This window comes from Geotrypetes seraphini, chromosome 9 (genome assembly GCF_902459505.1).
Source record: "Geotrypetes seraphini chromosome 9, aGeoSer1.1, whole genome shotgun sequence".
Lineage (NCBI taxonomy): Eukaryota > Metazoa > Chordata > Amphibia > Gymnophiona > Dermophiidae > Geotrypetes > Geotrypetes seraphini.
This window is the reverse complement of record NC_047092.1, coordinates 144,349,246-144,372,842: the sequence shown is the minus strand read 5'-3', so window position 1 is coordinate 144,372,842 and position 23,597 is coordinate 144,349,246. Positions and strand designations below refer to the sequence as shown.

The 23,597-nt window shown below is 45.7% G+C and overlaps 1 protein-coding gene across 1 annotated transcript in view; it reads left to right on the top strand.

The window, feature by feature from the left end:
- Window positions 1-23,597, top strand: part of FARSB (phenylalanyl-tRNA synthetase subunit beta) — a 125,693-nt gene that overhangs the window by 56,255 nt on the left and 45,841 nt on the right. Inside the window, exons 13-15 of the mRNA XM_033959660.1 lie at window positions 3,714-3,794; window positions 8,300-8,392; window positions 19,402-19,519. Of these exons, the coding sequence (XP_033815551.1) occupies window positions 3,714-3,794; window positions 8,300-8,392; window positions 19,402-19,519 (292 nt within the window). The remainder of the gene's footprint in view (window positions 1-3,713; window positions 3,795-8,299; window positions 8,393-19,401; window positions 19,520-23,597) is intronic.

Here is a 23,597-nt window from a genome sequence, read left to right as displayed (position 1 = left end):
TCCAGGGGAGGAGACCCTTTCCAGAGTCCTCTGAAAGTGCATTGCTCAAGTGCAGCTCTGTTGCTCAGATATCGTGATTTCCCTCACATCCAGACATCACTAAGTTGGTCACAGAGCACTGGGAGTCTCCAGAGAGGGGTCCCTGTGGGTGGATAAGGTTGTGACCAAGGTTTACCCAATGGCTTCAGATTTCCAGCATCTATTTGTTCAGCCGAAGTGTATTCACTAGTAACACAGGTCACCAAACTCACCTTCCTGCCTAGTGAGGGTGGTGTGATGTTAAAGGATTCATAGGACCGTGAAATGGACTTGCTCCTCAGGAGCAAAAATTGAGTTCAGTGCCCCCCTTTTAGAGCACTTTGTAGATTCTCTGGCTGACCAACCAGAGAGAGCCCTCTGACTCAGGACAATGGTGCAAACGCCTCTGGACCCAGAACTGGTCCCAGATGCTGAATTGGGCTTGGGCAGATACTTCATAGTGCCAGAAGACTGGAGACCAAGTCTAGAACTCAAGGCTGTCAATGCGGCCCTGAAAGTACCACACTTCTGCATTGAGACAGTTATAGCGGTAGTGGTGCTGGGGAAATTTCTCGCTTCCCTCGTCTTGACAGAAGCCATCTCCACATTTCCATTTTCCCTGCCCAGAGGAGGTACTTGTGGTTCCATGTATTGGACCATCATTTCCAGTTCTCGGCACTCCCCTTTGGTGTAGCAATGGCATCTCACACCTTTAACAAGGTGGTGGTAGTAGTGGTGGTGGAGGCGCAGCTTTGCAAGGCTGGTATCCAAGTGCACTCGGACGATTGGCTCATCAGAGCTTCATCCAAGGAGGAAGGCGAATAAGCAGTTTAGAGAGTGGTACAACTCCTCCAAGTCTTGGGGGTGGATTGTCAACTTCAAGAAGAGCCAATTGGAGCTGACTCAGCTCTGCAGTACCTGGGAGTCTTGGTCTGCAGTACCTTGGGCCAGGTCTTTCTTCTAGAAGCAGATTTCAGATCTGCTCCAGAGGCCATCTGCTATGTCATGACATTACCTGCAAGTCTTGTGGTCGATAGCAACAGCCATAGAGGTCCCTTGGGCAAGAGTGCATATGAAACCTCTCCAAGACTTTCTCTTTTTTTGCTGGTCTCAGATGGACTCACTTCAGCAACTGCTTTCATGGTTGTCTGTAGCGAAGAGCAGCATGCGGTGGTGTCTGCAGACGGCTGGCCTCTCCAGGGGCATGCCTTTTCATATTTCCTCCTGGCAGACATTAATCACTGAAGCCAGCTTTTACGGCTAGTGGTGTCATTGCAATTGTCACCCAGTGCAAGGTCATTGGACACTAGTTCAACAGAAGTGGTTCATAAATCGCCTGGACCTCAGTGCTTCTGGCGGTGGAGAAGTCTTTGGAAGGCAAGGCAGTCATAAGAACATAAGAAGTTGCCTCCGCTGAGGAAGACCATAGGTCTATCCTGCCCAGCGGTCCGCTCCCGCGGCGGCCCATCAGGCCCATTGCCTGAGTAGTGGCCTATACCTATCTATACCTATCTATACCCTTCAATCCCTTTTTCTTCTAGGAATCTATCCAAACCTTCTTTGAAACCATTTAATGTTTTCTTGTCTACAGCAGCCTCTGGAAGCGCGTTCCATGTATCCACCACCCTCTGAGTGAAAAAGAACTTCCTAGCGTTTGTTCTAAACCTGTCCCCTTTCAATTTCTCCGAGTGCCCCCTTGTACTTGTGGTGCCCTTTAATTTGAAAAATCTGTCCCTGTCTACTTTTTCTATGCCCTTCAGGATCTTGAAGGTTTCTATTATGTCTCCTCTAAGTCTCCGCTTTTCCAGGGAGTCTTCTCAGACAATGCGACAGCAGTGGCCTATGTCAACAGGCAAGTTGGCTCCAGGAATGCCTTACTGCGTCTCAACTCCTAGTAGGCAGAAGCTCATCTGCAGGCTCTCTCAGTTGCGCACGCAGTAGGAGTAGAAAAATTGCTGGCTGACTTTCTCAATTGGCAGATGCTTGACCTGTTGTAATAGCAGACTTTGTGCATGCACGGACATCAACATGATGACTTCACATATGCATGTGACATCATCGCGTCAACATCGGCACATTTCCAGATGCCCTCCAGCTGTCGCACTGAGTTTAGTGTGCTGTGGCTTCAGAAATTTTACGGGCCATGGTCTAAGGAGTTCCATACATGGACCTTGTGGCAAAATTTGACAGTGCCAATTATGATCATGTATGCTCCATCTTCTTTACAGTTTTCCCACTCTCCCCCAGCTGTTGATTGGATGGAATCTCAGAAGGACAGAGGATCATCCTTCAGCGGTAATCCTAGTGGTACCTGATTTGACTAGAAACTATGATAATGCTGATTTTGAGAGACTCACTTTGGTAGAGTCCCTCTGACTTATATTTGGAGCAGTGTCTGTTACATCATGGTCTAGTTCTCATGGACCTAGGATTGAGAGGCTTGGGTACTTTCAGTTTTTCTTCAGCAGTAGGATGATAAGGAAGGTGAAATTGCATCTTATTTGTTAATTTCCTTTCCTTGATTCTTGCTAGACCAGATTAGAATGGTCAGAGACAGGAGTCATAGCTAATTTTCTGTTACAATTTTTTTTCCTTTGGTATTTTTTGCTGACTGTAGGATTTGTTTGATTTATACTGTATATATTTCCATTTTTCTGCTGGTTGTAGGGAACTTTGAGTTTACTACCTACATCATGGTGTTCTAGTGGACTGTTTTATATTGCATAAGTTGTTTTTTTATTTTTCCTTTAATCTATCAAGCTTTTGTAAGAATCACTAGAATGTATTCTATGGGAACTGCTTTATAGGTGGATGTGATCTCACTGCAAATTTGTGTTTTCTGCCTCTATCTGCTGGCAAAGTGGCCATCTATGCTGGTCTAGCAGGATTCAAGGAAAGAAAATTAACAGGTAAGATTAAATTTAACCTTTTTGATGTTCCACATAAGTACCGTATTTTCACTCATATAACGCGCACCCGTGTAAAACGCGCACACGGGTATAGCGCGCGGGAAAACAACATTTATGTAAATAAATTGACATAGCGCGCACATGCGTATACCACGCATGCTGCTTGCCGCCCCGATTCTCCTCGCCGCCCTGCCCTTGAACTCCTGTCCCCCCCTTGAAGGCCCAACCCACCCTGAAAGCCTGATGCCCCACCATGAAGGACTGCTGGCCCCCCCACCCTGAAGGACCGCTCGCAACCCCCCGACGTCCGATTCATCCCCTAGCCTCCCTGCACCGTTTGCGGTGGAGAAGCAGCCTACCGTGGGTTCGCGATGCCAGTGAGCCCTGCGCTGCTTCCTCTGCCACGGTCCCGCCCCTTCTCTGACGTCAGAGAACGGGCGGGACCGCGGCACAGGAAGCAGCGCAGGGCTCACTGGCATCGCGAACCCACGGAACGCTGCTTCTCCACCGCAAATGGTGGTGGGGGGGGGCTGGGGGATGAATCAGACGTCAGGGGGGGGAACCAGCAATGTAAAAAACAAATTGTAAAACGCGCCCACGCATATAACGCGCATGGTTATGCTCGGTTTGTAAAATCGTGTATAGCGCGCGCGTTATATGCGTGAAAATACGGTAATGCCATTCTAGTGTCTAAGCAATGGCATTCTCCTAGTGTCTAAGAGTGTTAAATAACTTTCAGTGTGAGACAAATATTTGGCGTAATCACTACTTTCATTTGGTTTTCAGATTCTTCTCAATAAACTGACAGAACTACTGAGACAGGACCTAGCAGCTGCTGGATTCACAGAGACATTCACATTTGCTCTGGTATATATTCAGTACATTTTATTCTGGCAAGCATTTAACATTTTCAGTTTTTTAAAAAATCTGTTCATCATGCTTGTTGTCACAATTGGGAACTAGATGCTCAGACTGTGAAATAAAAATATCAGCAGTGGGGCTACTAGGCAAGACTAGAAACCGCAATTGAAGCAGCCTGACTGGGCCTGTCCGACTGGATCAACAAAGACTGACTACTACGGAAACAGCCGAATGGAGCAAAACATCAGGCCACCAAAGTTAGAGGGAGAATGCATTTATATTTATTTAGAATGTTATATACCACATTTCAGGCATAAGACAGGTCAAAGTGATTTACAATAAATATAATAGAAACATAGAAACATAGAAAAAGACGGCAGAAAAGGGCTATAGCCCACCAAGTCTGCCCATTCCAAATACCCGCCCTCTGGTTTCACTCCCCTAGGGATCCCTTGTGAATATCCCATCTTCTCTTAAAGTCCAACATGCTGTTGGCCTCAATCACCTGCAGTGGGAGTTTGTTCCAATGATCCACCACTCTTTCAGTGAAGAAGTATTTTCTGGAGTCGCTATGGAACTTCCCTCCCCTGATTTTTAGCGGATGCCCCCTGGTGGTCGAGGGTCCCATGAGGTAGAAGATATCTTCTTCCGACTCGATACGGCCCGTGATGTACTTAAATGTTTCAATCATATCACCCCTCTCTCTTCGTTCCTCAAGTGAGTACAGCCTCAGTTTATTCAGTCTTTCTTCATACGTGAGATCCTTGAGCCCCCAGACCATCTTTGTGGCCATTCGCTGAACCGACTCGATTCTCTGCACATCCTTCCGGTAGTGTGGTCACCAGAATTGAACGCAATACTCCAAGTGAGGCCTCACCATGGACCTGTACAGCGGCATCATAACTTCAGGTCTCCTGCTGACAAAACCTCTACGAATACAACCCATCATTTGCCTTGCCTTGGAGGTAGCTTTCTCCACTTGATTTGCAACCTTCATGTCATCACTAATGATCACTCCTAGATCACGTTCCGTCGTGGTCCTGGCCAAGGTCTCACCATTTAGTATGTAAGTGTGCGGGTTTTTCTTACCCAGGTGCATTACCTTACACTTTTTAGCATTGAAGCCTAGTTGCCATGTTGCCGACCACCGTTCAAGCAGTAGTAGATCTTGCGTCATATTATCAGGTAAAATGCTTTTACCTACTATGTTGCAAAGTTTGGCGTCGTCGGCGAACATTGATATTTTTCCTCTAAGTCCTCGGGTAATATCTCTTATGAATAAGTTGAATAGAATCGGGACCAAGACCGAGCCCTGCGGCACTCCACTGATCACGCCTGACGTTTTGGAAGGGGTACCGTTTGGGAAAAGAAGCAGAATGCCATAATTCAATAGAAAAGGAATGGACAAAGGCAGAGAGAGAAAGCCATTGTAGGAGTAGGAGACAGGTAGTGAAAGGGAAAAAGGTGGCGGGTATAGAGCAGAAAATAGAGGCAAAGAAAAGGAGAAGAGTGGTAATGGAGAAGAAAGGGAAAAATTTGTCAAAAAGTGGGGACCCCCTTCTTTCCAATAAGTTAATTCTACATTTATTGCATTTTGGTTGGGCTCGTGCAAGATAAATATAAATTGTCTGTGTCAGTTTCAGATCAGCACCAGGGTAGTGCCTTCAGTATCGGTGAAAACCACATAATGTAGAGATTCAAAAATAGTGGATCCTAGGATACTACCAGAAAGATCCTAAGGTGATTCACTTCTTGTAATGCTCTGCCTCATATGCATATTACTTTTAATGGGAAGTTTAATCATTTTAGCTTTGTCAATGGCCATTCTAGGGCGAGAGGCCTGTTCCCCGATGTTGGCGGCAGTGGCTTGGGGGAGGGCAGGGAGAAAAAAAAAGAAAGAAAGGGGGGGGCAGGGAGACAGAAAGAAAGAAGGGAAATGGAAAGAAAGGGGGCATGGAGAAAGACAGGGAGACAGACAGAAAGGGAGCATGGAGAGAGAAAGACAGGGAAACAGAAAGAAAGGGGGCATGGAGAGAGAAAGACAGAGACGGACAGAAAGGGGGCATGGAGAGAGAAAGACAGACAGAAAGAAAGGGGGCCAGGGAAAACCGAAAGAAAGGGGCAGGGAGAAAGAAATAAAGGGGAGGAAGGCAGGGAGAGAGGAAGAAAAAGTTGGGGGAGGGAATAAGGTCTGGAGGAGAGGAAGCATACAGGAGGCTGAATGAAGGGAAGAAATATTGGGTGCACAGTCAGAAGAATAAAGTTTTTTGCGCAGTGAGCTGTGCTGAATGCCCTGCATTGCTCTTGATGCTCATAGGCTCCCTGCGCTAAAAACCGCTATTGCGGTTTAGTAAAAGGGGGCCTCATGAAATCACCAGACAACAAAGGTAGGAAAAATGATTTTATTTTCAATTTAGTGATCAAAATGTGTCCGTTTTGAGAATTTATATCTGATGTCTATATTTTGCACTATGGCCCCCTTTTACTAAAGCGCAACAGCGGTTTTTAGCGCAGGGAGCCTATGAGCATCGAGAGCAACACAGGGCATTCAGCAAGCTCACTGTGCAAAAAACCGCTATCGCGGTTTAGTAAAAAGGAAGAGGGTATATTTGTCTATTTTTGTATAGTTGTTACTGAGGTGACATTGCATAAAGTCATCTGCCTTGACCTCTTTGAAACCCCCCCGGAATATAAATGATTATAAACATTTTCTCTGCATACAGTATGCTTTGGTTTTTTTTAAATTTTATTGTTGGTAGATCATTTTGACTTGTTCATTTTAAAAGTAGCTCGCAAGCCCAAAAAGTGTGGGCACCTCTGATGTGATGTTTTTGACTTTTATTTTATTTATTTCTATTCACTTATGGAACACTGGATGTTAGAGGCGTGATATCACTATGGGCTCCTTTTACTTAGGTGCGCTAGTGTTTTTAGCGTGCGCTAACCCCGCACTACGTGCCAGAAACTAACGCCAGCTCAATGGAGGTGTTAGCATCTAGTGCGCGCTAAAACCGCTAGTGCAGCTTAGTAAAAGGAGCCCTATGTGTACCATATAATTGGTAATTGGAGGATGATTCAGTGGTCTCTGGAGGAGGGGAGGGAAGGGGATAAGGGTTTCTTGTGAATATGAACATCTTCAGATACTTATGTATTTGTTGGTTAGACATTGAAGAAACCACTATGCCTTTACATTTGTAATGTATGATGCTATTTTCAATAAAATAAACAATTAAAAAAAAATAATCCCCTTTGAGTAGTATCTTAGTTTTTTAAAGCCAGAGGTCAAATTGTTGAATTATTCCATTATTCCTGTGGGATTGATTCCCATGAATGTGTGTGTCACATAAGAACATAAGAACTGCCATCTCCGGATCAGACCCATGGTCCATCGAGTCCGGCGATCCGCACATGCGGAGGCCCAGTCAGGTATACACCTGATGTAGTTTTAGTCACCCATATCCCTCTATGCCTCTCGTAAGGAGATGTGCATCTAATTTGCCTTTGAATCCTAGCACAGTGGATTCCTCAATAACTTCCTTTAGGAGAGCATTCCAGGCGTCTACCACTCGCTGCGTAAAGCAGAACTTCCTGACATTTGTCCTGGACTTGTCCCCCCTTAGCTTCAAACCATGTTCTCTTGTCCGTGTCGCGTTGGACAATGTAAATTTTTTATTTTCCTGCTCTATTTTATCGATGCCTTTCAGCATTTTGAACGTCTCGATCATGTCCCCTCGCAGCCTCCTCTTCTCAAGGGAGAACAGTCCCAGTTTCTTGAGTCGTTCCTCATATTCCAAGTTCTCCATACCTCTTATTAGCTTCATTGCTCGTCTCTGCACTCTCTCCAGCAGTTTTATATCCTTCTTTAGGTTGGGAGACCAATGTTGGACACAGTATTCCAAGTGTGGTCTGACCATTGCTCTATAAAGCGGCATTATGACTTTCTCCGATCTACTCGTGATTCCTTTCTTTATCATGCCTAACATTCTGTTTGCTTTCTTTGCCGCTGCCGCGCATTGTGCCGACGGCTTCAGGGTCCTATCTATCAGTACACCCAGGTCCTTTTCTTGTTCGCTCTTACCCAGAGTTGCGCCTGACATTCTATACTCGTGTCACAATGAAGGGGGGGACACTTTTCTCCCCGTTTTTACCTTATATATACCCTGCACACCATCTGTCAAGCCTGCATAACTCTTTCTGTGTAGGAACGTCTCCCCTTTAAATTATACATGAATGCTAATCTACAACTAGCAGATTTGCTACAGTAAAGACTCTCCTGTCACTCTCTCCCAAGTCTTGCCAACCCAGTTATAAGACTGTGGCACAAGTTTAAAACAAATATCCTTGAAAAGTTGTTGAACAGGTGGTGTCCAAAGTGATGGTAAAATTATATCAACAAGAAGCATGTGCTAACTTGAAAATATTGAAAAAGAAAAAAAAAAGCTATAGACTTTACATGGGTGGAAATCTTTCTGTACTATTCATTAATTATTTTTTGTTTTCTTTATTTACAGTGTTCTATAGAGGATATTGCTGATAAACTTGGCATGCCTATCTCCACCACCCAAGCAGTGCACATAGCTAATCCCAAGACAGCAGAATTTCAGGTAGGAGGGTTTGGTATGTACAGTCTTCCCATAAAGCTCAATGACACAATAAATGTGTTTAATTCAGGGCTTTGCATGGGTGCTGTAGAATGCAGAAGCTTGTAAAATGGTTTTCAGACATTCCTCTTGATGTCTTGCCAAGCTTTAGAAGGGTATTTACTAAGCTGCAGTAAAATGTATTTTCCTTATTATTCTTCTAGAGCAGTCCAGAACTTGTGGATTGTGTCTGTCGATCAGCAGGTGAAAACAGAATGAAAGTAGTTCTTTGTGATTCACCCTTTAAAGACAAAGTGAAGCCATAGAACACTTGGTATTTTTCTGTCTTCAGCATATGGTGATGGCTCATCATGCAAGTTGTAGGCTGGGTAGCAAGTTAAGCTCCTAAATCAGTGGCTCCTGATTAAGTTGAGCTAGAAATTTTCCTTTAACAGGAAGAGGGCAAAGCCTTGAGTAGAAGAAATTAATTGGTGTTGCCAAGTCCCTTTCCTCCTCTTGGCAGAGGATTTCATGGAATTGAAGTGTCTCTACAGAATAGAGAGAAGCTTCCTCTTGGACTAGTTTATGTGCTGGATACCTATAAAGCAAAGGGAGGTCTTCTGATTATTAAAATGTACCCAGAGGGGAATACTCGGAAGCTTCTGAATCCCCTTACCTGATAGTCTTCTGCAATTTGAAGAGTTGCCTCCAGACATAGAAAAACAAGAGAAGCACAGCAAGTTTTGCCTCCTTTTTTTCTTCTTTCTGGAGCTAGAAGAAGAACTCTTACATCTTTTTGGGAGGTAATGTTCACAGTAATTGGCCACCTCCTTTAACCATGAACAGTCAACAGTCTACATTGTCTTACCTGATAATTTTCTTTCCTTTAGTCCTACCAGTCCAGTCCATAGCAAGTGAGTACTGTGTCTGTTAGCCAGCAGATGGTTTATATTCAAGTCTAAAAACCCAGTAGCGTCCCTTCTTCTCCACCTGTCATCAGCCCCCCCACCCCACCCCACCCCACCCCATGACAAAAGTGCAGTTTCTCACTGGCTAACTAAAATGACCTTCGCAAATAATATGCTCTATAGGGCTACTTTTTTTCTAGCTGTATTTTAAACTAATGTTAAACACTAAACAAAGACTTTCCTCAACTGCTGTCTGTGTCCTAATCTGATCTTATGCTCTGAAATACAAGCTATATAAAAATTCTAACAGAGACTCTAAAGGCTACACTGTTGCCTAAACTGACTTTGCTGAAAAAGATGAATTTGCATGGCTATCTCGTCTGCGTACATTGGTTGTAGTACACAGCTGCCGATTTCTTTGAAAACACATCGAGATAAAAAACTACCGGTAATCTTCCCTTAGAGCTTGGAACTATATATTCAACTTTGGAATGACCAGCAAAGTGCTGGTGACTGAAATTAAACTACTTCAGATTTGGAGGAAGTTGAACGGCTGTATCAGTGTATAACTAAACAACACCTGCTTCTGAATTGGAGCTAATGATTCTTGCTAGTGCGAGAGCCTTCTGAGGTCATGGATTGAAGTCCTTGCTTTTTGTTGCAGTTTCTGTAGTTGACATCAAGGACTTGGTGGGCTTTGGCTCATGAGGCCAGCTAGTTTTAATCATTCAGAACTGGATTTGTTTAACTTCTCAAAATTGGCTGGACTTCATATCATGAATCCACGTAAGTGGAATTTCACAGAATCACCTAGGCTTCACAACCCTTCACAGACTGACCTGGACTTCACAGAATTCATTAGACCTCACTTTTCAGAATATGCTGAACCACAGATCTGAGTCACTCGACTTCACCTCACGGAAACAGAATGCGCCAGATTTAATTTTATTTATTTAACGCTGTCATAGCCTTACAGAATAAACTGTTCTGTAGTTTCATGAGATTATTGCTGCTTTCTCCATTGTGTTCAGGAGTAAGATCTTTTAAATCTGTCCTTCCTTACTTCACCAGAGCACATCACCATCAATGCCGCAGACTTGTTCCTGCTGGAGGGAATCCCATCCACCAACAGCTGACCTGATCTTCAGCCCTTAAAGGGCCAGTAGACTGAGCCTGCTCCCACAGCCAGCAGGGTAAGAAGGAACACCTTTCCAATGTGTCCCTTCTTACCCCACCGGAGTACCCTGCCGACGACGATGCAGTCCTGCCCATCAACAACTGACCTGATCTTCAGCCCTTAAAGGGCCAACAGACTGAGCCTGCTACCACAGCCAGCAGGGTAAGGAGGAATACTTTTCCAATGTTTCCCTCCATATCCTACCGGAGCACTCCACCGAGGCAGACCCATTCCTGCTGGAGGAAATCCCGCCCACCAACAACTGACCTGATATTCAACCTTTAAAGAGCAATGGATAGGTGGGCCCATCACACAGTCCAAGTTGGACCAAGCATAAAATCTATGCCCAATTGCTATCAGCGGCCACCAAACCCAACAGTGGACTGCTTTCACCTGTTGGGTGGCCACAAACTAAATCCACCTTGACAAGAAAATCCCATGCTACATTTCCTTTTAGTGCATTAGTACAACACCCTATTATCTCTTCCTCCTCTTCCCCTTCTTGACTGTCCTTCAACGCAATACGGGCCCCAGGCCCCTCTTTCCCATGGTGACATTGACCTGAGACATTGAGAAGTTAAACTGCCAGGAGAACACCGGGAGCAGTCCAGCACCAGTTAACATCAACAGATAAGAATCCCTCCTTATCCCATGACAATCCAGGCTCAAGGACTCTCACCAAAGAAGTAGTCCCGCCCACCCATATCCGGACCAATCTTCGGCCCCTAAAGGGACGATGACCAGGTAGGATCTCCCAGTGGGCCCCGCCAAAGGACCCTTTGTGCGGCCCTTTATGTGGACCTCGACTGGCACTCTTAACAATCCTCAAGCTATTGAAGTAAAAAGCCTTGGCAGTTAAGCTGACAAGATATTAGTCATCAAATGGATCACAGTTAGCGACAGGAAAATACACAGTTGGTTTCATGCAGGTCTTTCCTTACTGCATGGACAACTGAGACACCTCGAGCGCAAATGGCAAAAAAAATTCATCAGAGCATCTGTGCTTAAAATGCAAACAGCAAATTCTCTGACACTGCTTGTTATTTTGTCATTATTTTCTGATTTGTGGATAAGTGATACGTACAAATGTTGGGTTTCATAAGTAGACCTCAAAAGTAAGATTGTCTGCATCGTGTTACAGAGGGTGTGCTTTCCTGGGGGATTAAATTGGTGTCTGTCTGCTTATGCTTGGCATTTTGCCAATCGTCATGTTAACTTGTTTAAACTAGTTGGAGAGAAAAAGATGTGACAGTCATTGACATCTTCATTTATTTTTTCTGCTGGAGGAGGTTTTTTTTTTTCCCCCCTTTCTGTGTGTGAACCATCTGACTCATGCAATAATCCTTATTGGAGAAATTGATGTTTTGAATAATTACAGAGCTCATGAAAAGAAGCAGAAACAGAGGCAAGCTAATTTTCTACATGAACAATCAGGCTATGAAAGTTGTGTGTGGAAGTCAAATCTATATAACAGCTATGGGGCTCATAATCGAAAATAAAATGTGTCCAAAAATCCACCCAAGTCGGCACTTGGATGATCTAAAAGACAGGTTGTCCAAGTGCCGATAATCGAAACTGCTTTTTAGATGTATCCTGAGACTTTTTAGGCCTCTGAATCCCACTGTGTGCCCAGAGCTGAAAGAAGCATTGTTGGAGGAGTAGTGTGGATGGGATGTGGGCCGGCCTAGACTTTTAATTTTTATTATTATTATTATTAATTCAATTTTCTATACTGTTCTTCCAGGAGAGCTCAGAATGGTTTAAATGAATTTATTCGGGTATTCAAGCATTATCCCAGGACAAGCAGGCAGCATATTCTTAACACATGGGTGACGTCACCGACGGAGCCCTCTGTACGGACCTTTTTAACTAGAAGTTTCTAGTTGGCCGCACCGCGCGTGCGCGAGTGCCTTCCCGCCCGACGGAGGAGTGCGTGGTCCCCAGTTTCTTCGTTTCCGCGGAGCGAAGAAGACGCGTGTGTTTTTTCAACGGCCGTTGAAACCACTTTTTTGCCTTCCCGCTCGCGCTTTTTTCCTTATTTTTTCTTTCTTTACCTTCGGGTTTATTTTTTCTTTGATTTGCAAAAAAAAAAAAAAAACTTTGCTTTTTCCCTTTTTTCTTTCGTTTTTGCCCCGGCGGGGCCTGTTGCCAGTATACAGGCCTCGGGCTTCGATTTTGCGGAGGCTATCTTCCCCTTCATGCCCCCGCAGGTCGGTTTTAAGAAGTGCCAGCGGTGTGCACGCCCGATCTCCATAACTGACCCACACAATTGGTGCTTGCAGTGTCTGGGTCCGGAGCATCGGGCGGACTCCTGCACCCGCTGTGCCACTCTTCAAAAGAGAACTCTTAAAAACCGAAGAATTCAACAAACTCTTCTCTTCGGCACCGAGTCGGCGATGGACTCCTCACCTTCCACGGCGGTACCTCAAAAATCGGCACCGTCGACCTCGACACCGACCGACCCCGCATCGGCGTCGCTGGCGCCAGGTAAGCCGGCTAAGAAGCCTTCCTCTTCCCTCGAGCGCCCTCCAGCTACGGTGGCGACACCGTCCCTACCGGCATCGCACCGGTCCCGCAAACGCTCCGCCCCGATCTCGGTGAGTGCCTCGTCATCGGCCTCCTCATCGCCGGGGCGTGGAGCGGCATCTAAGGAACCGAAGAAAAAGAAAGCGGTTCCGATGCCACCCCTAGATGACCGTATCTCGGCCATCTTAAAGGCTCAACTCCAAGAACAGTTGAAGAAACAACTTGAACAACTGTTGCCCACTATCCTGGCACCGCTCCTTCCGGTACCAGACCGGCCCGAGCCCCGCACCGAGCCCCCGGTGTCCACCCCTTCGGTACCGGTGAACACATCCATGCCGATCCTTTCGGCCCAACAACTTCAGGCCGATCCGGTGGTTCATTCTCAGGCCACATTGGATCCTCCTCGGCACCAGGCGGTACGGCATTCTTCTCGGGACCGAGATAGACGCCGGTCGTCCTCCCCTGGTACCGTTTCGGTGCGCTCTGGAAAGTCTTTGTCCAAAACTCGCCATACCGCGCCCTCCACCCCGGTGTCTCGACATGCACCAGAGGTCAGGGACCCTGACTTATGGGAGGAAACTCCTCTCGGTACCGAGGAGGATCCCTCCTCATCTGATGAGGAACCATCGGCACCCGATGCCACCTCTAAACCAGAGCAGTCCTCATTTTCTAAATTTTTGAGAGAAATGTCTGCTGCCCTGTCCCTTCCTCTGGAATCTGACTCAAAAAAGTCTCAAGCCTTTCTAGAGGCTTTAGACTTTGAGCAACCTCCTAAGGAGTTCCTCAAGCTTCCCGTGCATGACATCCTACGGGAAACGTTCTACAAAAACTTGGAAAATCCCCTCACGGTACCGGGAGCCCCCCGTAAACTGGACAACCTTTACCGTGTCATTCCCATTCCTGGATTCGACAAATCTCAATTGCCCCATGAGTCCCTTCTGGTGGAATCCACCTTAAAAAAGACTCAGGGCTCCAGTGTCTATGCCTCTACCCCTCCTGGCAGAGAAGGTAAGACTATGGACAAGTTTGGCAAGAGGCTTTACCAGAATGCCATGCTTGCCAACAGGGCAAACAACTATTCCTTCCATTTTTCTTTCTATCTGAAACATTTGGTCCAACAACTGTCTGCCCTCCAGAAGTACCTTCCTGAGCGCAAGGTCCCGCTATTCCAACAACACATCTCTGGTCTTCTCCAGATGCGAAAATATATGGTCCGCTCAATATACGACTCCTTTGAGCTCACCTCTCGGGCCTCTGCCATGGCCGTAGCCATGCGTCGCTTAGCCTGGCTCAGAGTCTCCGACCTGGACATTAACCACCAGGATCGTTTGGCCAACGCCCCCTGTCTCGGGGATGAACTCTTTGGAGAGTCCCTGGATTCCACCACCCAGAAACTCTCGGCCCATGAGACCAGATGGGACACCCTGATCAAGCCGAAAAAGAAGGCTCCGCCTGCTCGACCCTATCGGCCTCAATCATCTTACCAGCGGAGGTTCTCAGCCAGGCCACTCAATCCGCCTCCCCAACAATCTCGGCGACCCCGCCAACAGCAGCACCATGCCCAGGCTCGGTCTCAGGCCACTCAACACTCCAAGCCTCCTCAGCCTGCTAAACAATCTCAGCCCTTTTGACTCTTCTCTCCAGGGCATAGCCAGTCATCCACCCTCGCTGCCTCTTCCACAGCCTATCGGGGGTCGTCTCACCATTTTCTCAAGCCGTTGGGAAGTCATCACGTCGGACCAGTGGGTCCTCAACATCATCTGCCACGGCTACTCTCTCAACTTCCAGACTCTTCCACCGGACAACCTTCCCGTAGAGTCTGCTTCACACTCATCTCAAACCCCCCTCCTCTTGAGGGAGGTTCAATCCCTCCTCCTTCTCAATGCCATCGAAGAAGTACCTCCAGATCAAAGGGGTCAGGGATTCTACTCCCGCTACTTCCTAGTACCCAAAAAGACGGGAGACCTCCGTCCCATTCTCGATCTCAGGGACCTCAACAAGTGTCTGGTCAAGGAGAAGTTCAGAATGCTCTCCCTTGCCACACTTTACCCTCTACTTTCTCAACACGACTGGCTATGTTCCCTGGACCTCAAAGAGGCCTACACTCACATCTCCATCCATCAGAACTCTCGCCGCTACCTGCGGTTCCAGGTGCTACACCGCCACTATCAGTACAAAGTGCTACCGTTTGGCCTCGCTTCCTCCCCCAGAGTCTTCACCAAATGCCTGATAGTGGTAGCGGCCTTCCTCAGGTCTCACAACCTCCAGGTGTTCCCCTACTTGGACGATTGGTTGGTGAAAGCACCCTCATCTCAACTCGTGCTACAAGCTACTCATCACACCATCTCTCTCCTCCACCTCCTGGGGTTCGAGATCAACTACCCCAAGTCACATCTGCTTCCCACCCAGCGACTTCAATTCATTGGAGCAGTTCTGGACACCACGCTGATGAGGGCCTTTCTCCCCTCCGATCGTCAGCAGACCCTGCTCCACCTCTGCCGTCAGGTACTCAGGCATCCCTCCATTCCTGCCCGACAGATGATGGTCCTCCTGGGTCACATGGCCTCGACGGTGCATGTCCTTCCTCTGGCACGTCTCCACCTTCGTACACCTCAGTGGACTCTCGCCAACCAATGGTCACAGACTACAGATCTTCTTTCTCATCCCATCTCTGTGACATCATCTCTTCAGCAATCTCTCCAATGGTGGTTGAACTCCTCAAATCTTTCCAGGGGTCTTCTTTTTCATCTGCCCCCCCACTCTATGATCATCACCACCGATGCGTCCCCCTACGCATGGGGAGCTCACCTAGGAGATCTACGCACCCAGGGACTTTGGACCCCACAGGAGCGTCGTCATCACATAAATTTCCTGGAACTCAGAGCCATGTTCTACGCCCTCAAGGCTTTCCAACATCTTCTCTGCCCTCAAGTCCTCCTCCTGTGCACAGACAATCAAGTCGCCATGTACTACATAAACAAGCAAGGCGGCACCGGATCTCGCCCCCTTTGTTTGGAGGCTCTGCGCATCTGGACCTGGGCCACGGACCGCAATCTCTTTCTCAGGGCGGTCTATATCCAGGGCGAACAGAACTCTCTAGCCGACAATCTCAGCCGCATCCTTCAACCTCACGAGTGGACGTTGGACCCTCCGACTCTGCTCTCCATCTTTGCTCGATGGGGCACTCCGCAGGTGGACCTCTTTGCAGCACCTCACAACCATCAGCTGCCCCAATTCTGTTCCAGACTCTTCTCTTCTCACCGTCTGGCTCCGGATGCATTCCTGCTCGACTGGAGGGATCGGTTCCTCTATGCCTTCCCTCCACTTCCTCTGATGTTGCGGACCTTGTCCAAACTCCGCAAGGACAACGCCACCATGATTCTCATCGCCCCTCGGTGGCCTCGTCAACACTGGTTCTCCCTCCTGCTTCAACTCAGCTCCAGGGAGCCCATTCCTCTTCCTGTGTTTCCTACTCTGCTTACACAGCAGCATCAGTCTCTACTGCATCCCAATCTGTCTTCCCTCCACCTGACAGCTTGGTTTCTCTCGGGCTGACCTCTCCGGAGAATCTATCTCAACCGGTCCGCCTCATTTTGGACGCCTCCAGGAAACCGGCCACTCTCCAATGTTACCATCAGAAGTGGACCAGATTCTCCTCCTGGTGTCTCCGGCATCATCAGGAACCTACCTCCTTAGCGGTGGAAACTGTCTTGGAATATTTGCTCTCACTGTCCAATGCTGGCCTCAAAACCACCTCAATCAGAGTCCACCTCAGTGCCATCACTGCGTTTCATGAGCCTATTCTCGGAAAACCCCTCACAGCTCATCCTCTGGTTTCCAGATTTATGAGAGGGCTCTTCAATATCAAGCCGCCTCTCAAGCCGCCTCCTGTCGTCTGGGACCTGAATGTGGTTCTCTCAGCACTCATGAAGCCTCCGTTTGAGCCTCTTGCCACAACTTCGCTCAGGCTTCTTACCTGGAAGGTGCTTTTCCTAATTGCCATCACCTCTGCCAGGAGGGTTAGCGAACTGCATGCACTGGTTGCCGACCCACCTTTCACTGTTTTTCACCATGACAAGGTTGTTCTGCGTACCCACCCTAAATTCCTTCCCAAGGTGGTCTCAGCTTTTCACCTTAACCAGTCCATTGTGCTCCCCGTCTTCTTCCCTAAGCCTCACTCGCATCCTGGGGAACAGGCGTTGCACACACTGGATTGTAAGCGTGCCCTTGCTTACTATCTTGATCGTACCAGAGCTCACCGATCATCTCCTCAGCTATTTGTATCTTTCGATCCCAACCGTTTGGGTCGTCCTGTCTCCAAACGGACCCTTTCAAATTGGCTTGCTGCCTGTATTGCCTTCTGTTATGCTCGGGCCGGTCTCTCACTGGAAGGAACTGTCACGGCCCACAGAGTCCGAGCTATGGCTGCTTCTGTTGCTTTCCTCCGTTCCACGCCCATCGAGGAAATCTGCAAGGCGGCCACTTGGTCCTCAGTTCACACGTTCACTACTCACTACTGTCTGGATGCGTTCTCCAGACGGGATGGACACTTCGGCCAATCTGTGTTACAAAATTTATTTTCCTAATGGCCAACCATCCCACCTCCCTCTTTGTTAGCTTGGAGGTCACCCATGTGTTAAGAATATGCTGCCTGCTTGTCCTGGGATAAAGCACAGTTACTTACCGTAACAGGTGTTATCCAGGGACAGCAGGCAGATATTCTTACGTCCCACCCACCTCCCCGGGTTGGCTTCTTAGCTGGCTTATACTAACTGGGGACCACGCACTCCTCCGTCGGGCGGGAAGGCACTCGCGCACGCGCGGTGCGGCCAACTAGAAACTTCTAGTTAAAAAGGTCCGTACCGAGGGCTCCGTCGGTGACGTCACCCATGTGTTAAGAATATCTGCCTGCTGTCCCTGGATAACACCTGTTACGGTAAGTAACTGTGCTTTTTTCTCTGTCTGTCCCGGCAGGCTCACAATCTATCTAATGTACCTGGGGCAATGGGGTTAGTCGTCCTGCAGGGATTATCGAAGGTTTTACAAGACTGCCTAGATGGAACTTATACATTGAGACTTAGATGATGTAATGTAATGTAATTTATTTCTTATATACCGCTACATCCGTTAGGTTCTAAGCGGTTTGAAGAAAATATACATTAAGATTATAAATGAGAAGTAAGAAGGTACTTAAAAAATTCCCTTACTGTCCCGAAGGCTCACAATCTAACTAAAGTAACTGGAAATTAATAAAGAAGAGAAAATAAAGACATATATAAGTGCCTAAAAGGTATCCAAAGTAACCAGATAACCACTGCAGGGACAAAGTAAAGAGCCCTCCCCCCCCCTTCCCCATGTTCACTGACCCCATCACATCTTCACAAAGTTTAGAATAAAAACGTATATACCTGCCTCTGGAACATCAGCACCTGGCATAGGAAAGCCTAGTGTAGCTGCACAAAGGTGGCTTAAGTAGTCTGGGGGGTGGGCTAGTGAACCATAGAGAGGAGAACCCAGGCTGATAAGCCACTCTAACCATTACATTCATGGTGGAAAATTTGAACCCCCCAAACCCTATTATACTTACCATATAGATGCCACCTACAGCCATAAGGGCTATTGGGGTTGTAGACAGGTGGGTATAGTGGGTTTGGGGGGGCTCACCATGACCTATAAGGGATTTGTGGTAAGATGTTTATGTGGCATCCTTTTTGTGTAGTTCACAGCAATGCCCTATAAGGTGTCCCACTGCTCTGTTGCCATGTCTGGGTGGTCAGTCTATCACAATGCTGGCCCCTCCCACATCCAAAAGGTCTTGTTCTGGATGTTTCAGACTTGGACAAATTTTTGGTTGAGAATGTATAAAGATAGACTTAGTGGCGGTTTGGACAATCAAACACCTGGACGTATAGATAGATGATTTTTGAAAAAAAATTATTTTGGATGTACTTTTCGAGAATGGACAATTTGCTGCTGCTGACTTTGGACGACTAGCGCCCTACATCCAAATCGGACTTAGACGTTTCTTTTGATTATGCCCCTCCATGTTTCTAAATATGGAAAAAATTAGCTCTGGGTGGTGAGGCAAGAGAAGCTGAGGGAAAGACACTTTTTAAACAGGATCACTGTGGGTATTTATGGAGCTCCATTTAATTAACTCTCCTGATCTCTGGAAACTTCACTTTGATGGCTTGTAAGAAAGCAGCATAACCAGAAGGCCTTTTGCTATTTGTAGTTGGCAAAACAGATGGAAAAAGCATATTTAAAGCTTGGGTACCTCCTACTAAGATATATACTACCATAATTAACTTTTAATTTGCATCTGTGTTGCTGAAACTGGAGTGGGTTAGTGTCTTGTGGTCTGGAAGGTGATTTAGTTCTATAGGACACATTTTGCTCATGTTTGTTATATTTTTTTCTAGGTGGTACGCACCACACTCCTTCCTGGCCTTCTAAAGACAGCAGCTTCTAATAGGAAGATGCCACTACCTCTCAAACTGTTTGAAATTTCAGACATTGTAGTGAAAGATTCTGCTAAAGGTAAGGTGCTGAAGTCTTCACAATTGTTTCTTCTATTCATAAAGGCCTGGATTCTCAAAATGGCAGTGTTCAGAAGGCGTCGATAGGTGCCTGAATGGCACCTAACTTGTATTTTAATTGGCCTTTAATGGTTCGGTAATTGACTGCGCCATTAAAAAAAAAACAAAAAAAAATGTAAAAGCTAATTAAGAAAAAAAAAGTAGGTGCCTGAATTGCATCTATGCAGATGTTTACTGGTGCCGAACGTGAAAAAGAGACATGATTATGGGCAGGGTTGACGTTAACGCGTGATTCTACTTTGAAGATAGGCACCAGAAATGTAGGCCTGTAAAACCCTGACCAACATTTCCTGCATTTATTTTCGACACAGGCCAAGATTCTCAAAATGGCACCATTGTTTGTGACGTGCGACTGGTGCCATTTTTCAGGTGCCAGTCAATTATGGCGCTGTTTTGAGAATCTGGACCTAATTGTTTAACACTCTTGTAAGCAGGTGCAAGAGTATTAGGTTTTCTAGACAAACCTCCAGTTCCCTCCTCCATCCTCTCATTAGCCATCAAGGCCAAAGCCCTTTCCCCTCCCCCCTCTGAGATTTGGTAATTAAACTAAAAAATCATGCTTACCCCAGTGTCTCCCTCCCAGAACAATCCTGTGCAAAATATGTTTACATAATGAGGACATTTCCCCAAATATCATCTATCAAATCACAGCTCTAATTGGAGATTTAGTTATTAGAAAGCACGTTCAAGCACACAGAGCACTGGCACTTTATCACAGCTGTGGCTACTGAGACCCAACCATTCAGTAATTTCAAATAAGTAGTTTTTAAATCATTACTAAGCACTTTCTTTGGTCAGGTCAGGGACAGTAAAGGCAATGATGGTCCCTATTATAGCCACAGTTTAGTGTTATCACTAAACTATTGGTTATTGGTCTGAACACTTGACTATTATTTAAGTATTTATTTAACAATAATTGGAGCTGTGATTTGTTAGATGATATTTGATTTATTCATCACAGGATTATATTAGCAGTCTATCTATTTTTTGTGAGACATTTCTCCAAAGCCATTTGTTCAGTTAGATTGGCTATTTGAAAATTGCCCATTCTCCCTGCAAGTTAAAGTACATACTGATGGTTCTTTGCATATTTGTGTAGCTAGCAGGCCCTTTTGTTTTGCCTTGATTGCAGCTAGTCCTTGGGGCCACCATAGGTGATAACCACTGGGCAACTAAGCTAGGTCATCCCTGCTCTAAAATCATCTAGGATGCCTGGAAAACTTATTGTTGCTTATTTGTAGAGTGCTTATTACTTTAAAAAAAAAAATGGTAGGCATTCCAAGTCCACACATGCTAAAGAGTTTTACAGGATCTCACAGATCTGCTTTATAGATTGAGAAAATTTGTTGAATCTTTTAAATTTTGGCTCAGGAGGGAGAGCCTTGGCAGTATAATATATAAATTGTAGACATCTTATTCAGAAGTTAGTGGTTTATTGGCATACCCAGTGGGCACTGTAGCACTTAGGTGTGAGGCTGATTCGTTGTCTGACTGTACAAGCTGTTCAAGTTCAATTTATTTGATATACCGCAAATATAAAGCCAAAGTTAAAATCTACTCAGTGTACAATATCATATTTCAAAGGCAGCCTTTGCTCCTTAGTTGACCTTTTATGTTCAGTGTAGAAAAGATAATTTCTTTAACATTCAGTCTCAGTAGAGGTATCCCTTGGGTAACATGACCTGTGCTGAAGGAAGGTCTAAGGATATCTGAACAAGCATGTGTGAGAAGGAGACCAATGTGAGAGTGAACCAACCTGTCCCTTTCATTTTTGGTTTTCTCAGTGAGAGGAAGATTTATGTCTGATAATTGATCAGTGGTGTGGTTCTCCTCTTTTGGTATTGCTTTGTGTCAGTTCCTAGCTTTGCTAATCATTTAGTTGCACAGCAGTTAGTCTAATATTAAAAAATTTCCTTTTTGTGCCAATTTTCATTACCCATTTCTGGTTTTGGTTTATCTCTTCTTAGATTGTATCAATTACCTTGTATTCCTTACCTACTCAAGCCTTTGAGGGTTTTTTAATGTTTAAACTCTATTCTCACGTGTGGGTGATGTAATCCATGGAAACTAGTACGGAAAGTGCAAAAGTGTACTGTCACGTTAAACTTTTTGCAAGTCTCAAGATTGCCCATACCACACATGTGCTGGTGTCTTCCTGCCTGACATTGGCTTGCAGGACCATCAGTTCTCAGTTTTTTGCAGAGCTGAGAAGCTATATTCTTTTGGAATTCTTGAAAAGTGCCTCAAACTTCAGATTTTGTGTGTTTCCAATATTATTTTTCTTCATTAGTTTTACTTATTTTCATAGTTCTTTCTTTTTCTTGTAGAAATTTTCTTTTTTTATCCCCCTTAAATTTTTTTCAGGCCTTTGGGCCACTTGAAGCCTGTTCACAGGCTGGGAGTGTCAACCCTTTTTCGGGTTTAAATTTATTTGACTTTCCTGGACTATTGAGTCTTTCGATTTCATGTTGGTGGTCTTTTCCTCCATGTCAAAGCCTTCTAGTAGCTTTAAGCAGTGCACCCAGTGCAACAGGACCATCTAAGTCACTGATCCATATAACTGGTGTGTTCAGTGTCTTGGTCCTTACCACTGAGCAGACTTTGTCAGCACTGCTCCAAACTTAAAAAAAGATCATTAAAGGCTAGAGAGTTCCAGTTTGAAAATTTTTTTGGTGCAGCATTGAGAATGTCAGCAACCTCCAACACAGAAATGCAAAGATCAGCATCAGCGTTGAAACCGACATTGACCCCTCGATCGATGTCTGCATCATTGCTGCTGCCATTGGGATCACCTGGTAAAAAGACTAAGAAGCATAAACGTACTTCTCCATCTAGGGATAGATCGGCATCCCTACATCCATCAGTGTTCTCTAGTGTCCACTCCATCGACGCATTCTAAGCGTCGACGCATCAAGACAAGGTTGCCATCTTTACAAGTAGTATCTCCTCAAAGGCGTGCCTCATCATTGAGGTTACCAAGGCTTCGACACCCAACTGCACTATTTGTACCGATGCCTACCATGGTACCAGTGCCTTCTGTACAGGACCAAAATTAGATAAATTATTCAAAAAGAGTTGGGCTAGCATATTTCAGACAAAGGCGCTTCAAGCCCCCCCTGCAATGACACAATTGGTACCAGCCCAGTCCAAACAGTGCTCTGAGCGAGCCAGTTCTTGAACTCCTCAACATCGCTCAAAGTCAAGAACATCATCATCTAGGCGTCAAGCCTATTCTATATTGGATCGATGTCATAGTAGAAGATCGATGCTCTACTCCATATCATAGTCAACACACTTCTCCTTCTTGATGTCAAGACTTAAGGCTCACCTTGTCGGACATCTCGATACTCCCCATCTCCAACACAGGATATCAAGGAATATGACGCATCTCAAAATTCATCCTTTCAATGTAAAGAGCTTTCAGCTGAGGAATCGTATGGAATTTCTTCAGATCCATCTCTTCCCCCCCTCCCTCCTCGTAGGAAATCACCTCCAGAAAGCCTCTCATTTACAAAGGTTATTAGACAAATAAGACAAACTCTCCTCGGATAACTCCTGTTACAGGTAAGTAACTGCTTTTTCAGCCATTGTGTGTGTTTCTCTGCATTTTTCTGATCTAATGCTTGTGCACTGCATAATTTTTTTTTCAATCTAATTTACTCTTGTACTATGTTCTCTTGTGTACATCTTTTTGTAGCAAATGCATTTAATAGAAAAAGAAGTTGCTAGAAGTTATTAAAGGAAATAGAGTTTGTGTTTAAAGTATTAGAAATGGTGGAAAATGGCGCATGCTAAATCCAGATTAAAGATAGCTAATGTTAAGTCATTTAAGCAGAGGACTTCCAGACTTGTTGGGAACATTTTAGTTCCTGCCTTCCTTCCTTTTATGTTGTGAATGGTTCTAGGACTTTTGGTCATCCAAAATAATCAGAAATATTTTTTGTGTTGTGTGATCCAATGACCTGTCATACCCAAGAAGCTTGGTAGTCTAGAAATCCCGATAACTACAGTATATACAG